The sequence below is a fragment of the Corvus brachyrhynchos genome, unplaced genomic scaffold (assembly GCF_000691975.1).
Source record: "Corvus brachyrhynchos isolate BGI_N302 unplaced genomic scaffold, ASM69197v1 scaffold32, whole genome shotgun sequence".
NCBI lineage: Eukaryota > Metazoa > Chordata > Aves > Passeriformes > Corvidae > Corvus > Corvus brachyrhynchos.
The window spans coordinates 62,397-69,854 of NW_008237919.1; the positions used below are offsets into that span (position 1 = coordinate 62,397).

At 43.1% G+C, this 7,458-nt stretch overlaps 1 protein-coding gene across 10 annotated transcripts in view; it reads left to right on the forward strand.

Annotated features, from left to right (window-relative positions):
- Nucleotides 1-5,386, forward strand: part of LOC103614851 (ankyrin repeat domain-containing protein 26) — a 53,335-nt gene extending 47,949 nt beyond the window's left edge. For 8 of the 10 annotated variants that reach the window (XM_017733065.1, XM_017733070.1, XM_017733066.1 and 5 more), the window contains 2 exons: nt 1,942-1,987; nt 3,060-4,565. In XM_017733065.1, coding sequence (XP_017588554.1) covers nt 1,942-1,987; nt 3,060-3,181 — 168 coding nt within the window. In that variant the 3' untranslated portion in view covers nt 3,182-4,565. Of the gene's footprint in view, nt 1-1,941; nt 1,988-3,059; nt 4,566-4,626 lie in introns of those variants that run through there. The other 2 variants (XR_001861632.1, XM_017733067.1) reach the window with 2 other exon arrangements.
- The last annotated feature ends 2,072 nt before the right edge of the window (nt 5,387-7,458 follow it).

The window sequence follows — 7,458 nt, forward strand, 5'->3', positions numbered from 1 at the left end:
AGTCTTAAGACCTGTCTTCCCTCTCCAAGTCATAAATAGGAAGTACTGTTAGTGGTCTGTGTACCAGAATTTGGAAGCTGGAGCCTTAGTGCGTAGCCCAAGGCAGGGAATGTCTGTCTGCTGCAAATGTTGCAAGAATATTTAGGGACTCAAGGCCAGTTGTTATATTTACAAACTGTCAAGCTTCAATCCTAACAGCTGTGCCAAAGGCTGCTGCAAATGTATGTCTTGACACAGAAGAGAATAGTGAACTCTGCTGCCTGCAACCAGCGTGAATGGGTGGATTTATGAAACCAGTTTCCATACATGATGTGAGAAAGGGAATGTCGGCTCCCTACGCTCTCTCTCAATTTCTGTTCCTTTTCTGGTTTCATTTTCCAACTGCCCTCTTGTATTTTAGGGGCCTTTCTGTTGTGAGCTTTTTTCCCTTGCCTCATGCACGTGTAGGCCATGTTCTTGTGTCTCCCTGAAGACCTTTAAACTTAAGGCTGTTTTTCTTTCTTCTTCAGCTCCTTAATCAAAGTTCTTCTCTCTCTCCTCTGCAGCCACATACATGACAAGGTTTGTAGCCCGTACTGTTTAACCTTGGGTGCTACTGGAAGTGGTTTGTCTATTTATGCTGTTAGGTTTTGATTCAAACTGATGCATTCTTATTCAAACTGATGCATTCACATTGGCCTAAAGCTGGTGAGTGAAAGAGTGACTGCTGCTGAGTACTTCTGAGCTTTATGCATTTGTGAAGTCACGGCTTCTGTGGTACTTCAGCTTGTGTAAGGTGGCACCGTATGTATGGATTTCATCTGTTCTACGGGAACTTGGTTAAACTAGAGGAGAAGGCTCTTTACCCCCCTTGCCTTTCTGACAGTCAGAAAGTTCTGGGTAGCAACAGCAGTTGTGTGTGGAGTGGCAGTACTGCTCTGAAGTTGAGTTCCTAGACTCTGAGTATCATCTCATGGAGTCTTAGAGGATCCAACTTACTCTGTGCTCAAGAAGCTGTGTGGGTAAGTAGTAAGCCAACATCACTTTGTGAAACAGAATTACTGAGATGGTGACTGCTGCAAGTGACCCAGTATGGTACTGCCTGAAGAGCTAAGCACTGAGAGGTACCTGCTGAGGAGGTTTAGGCTGTGATGCCTTCTCCAGAGGGCTGGGGGGCAGGAGAGCAGTGGAGAAACTGTCAGAGTCCTCAAAGGTGTATTTTCATTCAAAGGCCTTTTCATTCCTTTCCAGAGAAATCCATGTGGTGGCTTTATTTCCACCTATTTCTTTTTCCTTGGGTGGGGATGAGAATCACAAAAAGGTTCCTGGAATAAATAAGAGGCAAACAAGACCTTTTTCTTCTCTTCATTCATCCGCACGTGTTGCGGAGGGTCCTGTGGACCTTCTGGTCATTGTGAAGGCTTCATAAACCAGGGAAAGTGCTTGCTTCCAGCACCTCCACTACTACGGCTGTGCTTAGGATTAGTCCTGCTTTAGGTTGTCTTTTGGTCTAGGCTTGAGATTTCCTGCTTCCTTCTGCTACCAGTGTCTCATTTCATGTTCTAGGGCTTCTCTTCTCCCCAGGATTTTACTGCTGCCTGTCCACGCTTCAAAAACCCTTGAGGCTTGGGGGCATTTGTTCTTTTGGCACCACTGGGAAGAGCTTGGCTCCATCTCTTTTACTCCACCCATCAGGTAGTTAATACACACAGACAAGGTCGCCTGAGCTTTGTCTGCTCCAGGAGAGAAACAGTCACAGCTCTCTCAGCCTTTCCACATAGCTCATGTGGTCCAAGGCCTTTGGCATCTTCTTCTCAGCCATCACAGACCATCATCTCCATTTGGGATGCTATTTTTAGGTTTTATCACATTCTCTGTGGGGTGTAAGAATGTTTCAGGAGTTTTAGCAGTAACATTTGGGTCGTATTATATCTTAACTGTATATTTCATGTATAATTCTAGGTACAACAGGAACTGGATGAAAAAATCACTAAGGAACTCAAAGAAGGTAATGTGTCATTACATTAGGAATGTTCTTAAGGAAAAAGGTGACTGTTTCTAAGTCTCGACAGCTTTCAAGCCATTATTTTCAACTTCCTCTGCAAGGCACTGAGATTTTGTTCTGCTAGCTTTCTAGTTTAGACTTGAGTGGGAAAAATTCCTGCTTCCCAAAATATTGCATAGAATGTTATGCACTTGCCTAGAAAAAACCAAGCAAAAAGAAAATTCACCCACTGCCCCACACAGAAACACTTGGCTTAAGATGAAGTTGCCCTTTGCTAGAGCTCATCTCCAGCAAAAACATCAAAGATGCCCCCAGATTTTTAGAGCTCTTTATAGACTTCAGCCATCCCTTCTTCCCTGTACATGAACTGCATTCAGTACTAAACCATACCAAACACATTCTCTGCTGTTAGATCTAGATTTTTCCTGCTATGATGCATGGCTTGTCTTTGTAGCTTAAGTGTTGCAGTGTTGTTTTGAATAAGTAAGAAGAACATGATCAGGGACCAAAGACAGCCTTCCTTTAGGAAGAGATTGTTCAGTAGTGTTTAGGCAAGCACGAGTTCAATGCTTGCAACACGGAGCATAAAATGCGCTCTATAATTTGAGGCCAGGCGTCCAAAGAGGAAATCCACCTGTTTCATGATAGTTGGTCCTCCAGAGTCACTGCTTTGCAGGGACTGCAGCTATGTAGGAGTAGTGTTCCAATAAAGCACTGCTTTCAACGTTTAAGGAAAGCAAAGACTTCAGCTTGAAGAGCTCTGGAGGGGCTATGTTAAGAAGCACTGTTAAGGGCCACTGGAGTCATGTGTGGAGAGTCCTGGAAGATGTTTGGTGTGTAGCCTCCGGAATGTCTGTCACTGAGTTTAGAAATGCTGTTGACTGATAAGCAAATGTGCACAAAATGTGTTCCTGCCTTTGTGCCCAGCTCTTCCCTTGTTATGTGTCCTTGGAAATTTTAAAGTCTCGTTCAGGACTGCAGACTATCGAGTTAAGTCAAAGCTTCTTATAGTGCCTTATTTCTCCCTGTCTGCTGTAAAAGTAACATAAGGAATCTTGTCTCCTTTTCCCATCAGCCACTGCTGAACTGGAAACTGGATGTGCTGGATCTTCAAAAAACCTTCATGTGGACCAGGACCCCCTTAGCAGAGCAATAGAGGAATACCGTGATGTTTTAACCAAAAATTACATTATTTGACAGAAATGCTATGGAAAGGCTCTGGACATACTTTGTTTTTACAGAGCATCTATAGTTTCCCTTTTCCCTAGTTCAGATGTAAAAACATGTTCGTTGCAGTCTGAATATAAACTCTAAGTCTATTAAATGGATGTCAAGCCCAGTGCACTCATCTGTTGGGGTTTTTTCTGCATAGGTGGCTTCTTTTGCACTCATAGTAAGAACCACATCCATTTTTTCTGACCAGGAGATTGCCTTATCTGGATTCTTGAGCTTGACAAAACTGTCAGAAATGTTTCCTGTTACAGTAGCTTCATTATGTTGCTCCACTCATGTTCTGTGTTTTAACAAAAGCATTCCCTTTGTTCTGTTTAATCCTTTCACTCAAAATGTTTGTAAGTTCTTCAGTGTTACTTCAATGCTTAGGACATCATTTGATGTGCTTTGAGCCCAGTGCTTCAGTCCTGATGCAGTGACTAATTTCTGCTAATTAACTTATAGTGGTGTTAAAGCTGGAGAAAAGGGCACTTCATATTGTTGTCACTTTATGCGATGTAGATTTAAAATGACTCTGTATAGTAGTGCTAAGACTTGTTTCATGGTCTTTTTGGTATGTTTATTTTGTATCACAGAATGAGTGAGGTTGGAAGGGACCTCTGGAGGCTATTTGTTCCAGCCCTCCTGCTCCAGGAGGACCACCTTTAGCTATTTTCCCAGATCTGTATTGGCTTTTGAATTCCTTCAGGAATGGAGATTCCAAAGCCTCCACGGGCAACCTGGCCTCATGATCAGTCACTGTCACAATACACTTGAATATCATGAGGGATATTCAAACTCAGTACCTCTTATGGTGTTGATTTCTGTATTAAAAATTGCAGCTTCAGACTTTTGCAGCTCTTGCATCAACACCTGTGGTACACCTGAAAACACTTCCAGTGGGAGGGGGGAAGAAAGGAACATTAATATTATCAACTTTCCTCAGTACTCTCCAGAACTTGTGTGATAGGATAGCCAATCTCTTTGTTGCTGCTAGCAGCTGATGATATGGTGTCAGTAGCCCAGATGTGGTAGAAAATTGATAGCAACCATATAAGCAGTTTCACTTATTTCAGGGAGTTAGCAGTTTTTAATTAAGATGTGAGTTGTCAGTTCCCATCGGCAAAAGTCACCAGCATGGAACACCAGTATAGAACAAAGTCCCAGATCTGGAAAAGTGAGAATGATTGTACTGAGATGAATCAAGACTGAAAGAATTTTAGGGTTTTACCAAGTATTTCAAGGACTTAACAGGGAGTGAGAAAAGCATTGAAGGCTGCTGTGACACTCTTTATAAGAATACATTTTTGTGAAGCTATTACACTGTATTTAATTGAATTTGATATTTAATAAACTTTGCAATCTAGGACATGGCTTTGTTTTATTGTTCCCCTTCTTGACATTGCTTTCCACCCCTTCCCTGCTCATAGAACTCTCCAGAGCTCTCCTCTGCTCACAGATGCACCTTGCCTGTCCCCCTGTGAGAGACTGGCCTGCTGCTGATGAATGACTCAGACACTCGACCATTTGCAGTAACTGCCCAGGTGCTGCAAGAGACTGGACTGGCTCAAACAATCGGCTGGGTGCTTGGCTAGTGATGCACAGAGTGGCCTCCCTGGTGCAGGTGGGTGTGCACACCTGAGGCTGCCAACCGGGTTCCAGATAAGGGAAGAGGCTGATAAGAGGCAAATCCTGCAAAGTGGGATAGTCCTTCTTACCATGCCAATGTCTTCCCTTACATAGTGACTCAGCTGTGAAAACTCCCCTCTGAAGTACCACAGGATCAAGGTATTCCTCTCGGCTGATGGGCCATGATTGATTGAACTATACTGGGTAAGAGACAGCTGCAACATCTTAGAAGATGTCAATGACTCATGGAATGTCCCATGATCCAGTAATATGTCATCCACGGGAATTACAGGGGATGTTTCCACCTAGACTCAGCATAATATAAACTCCATGGACCTGGTGTTTTGTGGACTCTTTCCTCCCCACTTGATGGATACAGTCTGCAACCACCACCAAGACGAGAACCAACAGGCCATTATTGGAACATATGGGGTGGTGATATTTCTGGTGTTTATCCAGTTTCTCAGTCTTTCCCTTCTCTCCCTACCTCTGCTTGTCTTTTTCCTATCTCTCTACCTCACAGTTCCTGTTAAATAAAAATCTGTACTAATGATTTTGGCATATGGTCTTGCTTGTACCTTTATTTGGGTAGAGGTCTGTGCAGAAGGCCAAGGCAGCCGGTGAGCTACTGGTAGCCATAAAAGACGGGAAAAACTCGCAGGTTTTGAGCCTGTGGGGAGCTGATCCAGCTGTAGCCTGCAAAGAAAAAAAAGCGTTGGGAAATATATCCAGCCTGCTTTTGGGACTTTGTAGCATCTCTCTACCCAGAAAGCAAGTGCAGAAGGCATTCCCTTTCTGTTGTGATTGGGACAAACAGGGACGTGTTTTAAAGCGTGTTTGTAGCCGGCTGCATGCTGTCAGTTGGCGGGTGGAGCAGAAGAACAGAAAGTCAGCGTCGGCAGCTGGGGTGTGCGGCTAAGGAGAACTCCACTCCTCCTCTTGAAGGTCTATCTCCAGTGTCCCAGTGAGGACACTTGGTGACCTCAGAGGGGCTAAGGCAGTCAGGGGAGGCTGCTGGGCCTGGAAGATAGGAAATAACTGCCTGGTCTTCAAGAAGGGCAAGACAGAGGAGCTGGCCAGTCAGCCTCATCTCACTGCATGGGCAGGTGATGGAGTACATTCTCCTGGAATGCCATTTTTGAAGATGTTAGGGACAAAAATGTGATGGGGAGGAGTTGGCACAGGTTTGTAAAGGGGAAAGTAATGCCATGCTTCTATGATTATGTGAGTAATTCAGTGGACAGAGGGGGAGCGGTGCACGTGTCTTTACTTTAGCAAGGCTTGCTTTGGCTTACACTGTAGCAGTCACATTTAATTTTTGGAACTTCCTGATTGTTTTCCAAAGTGACAGCAACTGTGTTTCTTAATTTCCTTGCTAAGGTATTTTAGAAACCCTTTCAGGTCAGTAGCAGACAATTACTAGATTTCATAATTCAGTTGTACAGCATATATAATCTTTTTCAGGAAATCTCATTATACCAGTTGCTTTTTCCTCACAATAAATGATATAAGAAGTTGTCTGGGTTTTTGAGTCTTTAAAATGTTGCACTGAATTGTGGCCACAAAACATAGTTAGTTTTTCACTGTTATTTATTAGCAGAATAGTGGCTTGAACAATTGATTAAAGGCTGTTTGAGTAGTGCTACCAGAACCCTCACATACCCACTCAGTGAACCTTGGCCTCTGAAATATCCAAGATCTGCTTATAATTCACTGACCTCTGCAGTTCCAACTGCCTCATTAATGTTTTGCAGAGAGAATATAACTCTGGTATCCTGTCAGCATACGGATGAACTGTTTTCGTCTTCTCTTTACCTTAGAGGCACATCTCACCACCCTTACCTGGATATAGAGATAAACCACCTGTTAATAAAACCAAACAAGCTGCAAGTTCCCTTTTCCCTGAAAGCCAGTGTTAACATCTAGCATATCAATAAGAGAAAGTCCAGTCAGTTCATTAACTTGAAAGATGATTTGTTTGTTTTCTTGTCCAGCAGTGGAAAACCTGTTCTCAAAAGTGGATGGCTGATTCTTGGTGTTTGTTGAAAACAACACCCTGAAAGTGGTGCTGCTACCATGCTGCGTGACAATACACAGGGTTACTCTTTACCCTGAAACTCCCCTAAGCCTAAGCAGTACTTCAGCTGAAGTTACTGTAACAGCTGACTATTCTACTACTTCTTGCCTATGATGAGTTATTAATCATTAATCATTACTTTTACTTAATCACTGCTATAGGCACAAAGTGACCTACACAAGCAGGGAGCACAGTCCATGCTTTATTTAAGATAATTTGGACCATGTGAAGTATTATGAGTACAGCTGTGTATTGCAAGTGACAAGGACAATTTTCAGTTTTCATCTTCTCTTAATTTCTTTTTAACTGTAGAAACAGAGTAAAAAATCTGCTCCCACCTCAGAGGCCTATTACCAGACATCTATAGCAGCACCTCTATGTAAAATGGAGCTCTAGGCATCTTTGTAAACAAAACATGCCTCTTTCACATTTATAAACACTTGTGAGGCCTATGTGAAGACTGCTGTCAGTCCCCTTCTTGCCACTGAAGTGCCTACTGTCGCAGCCTTACAGAAAAGTCACCTTTTATCTCCAGTTGTATTACCAAAATCCTGTG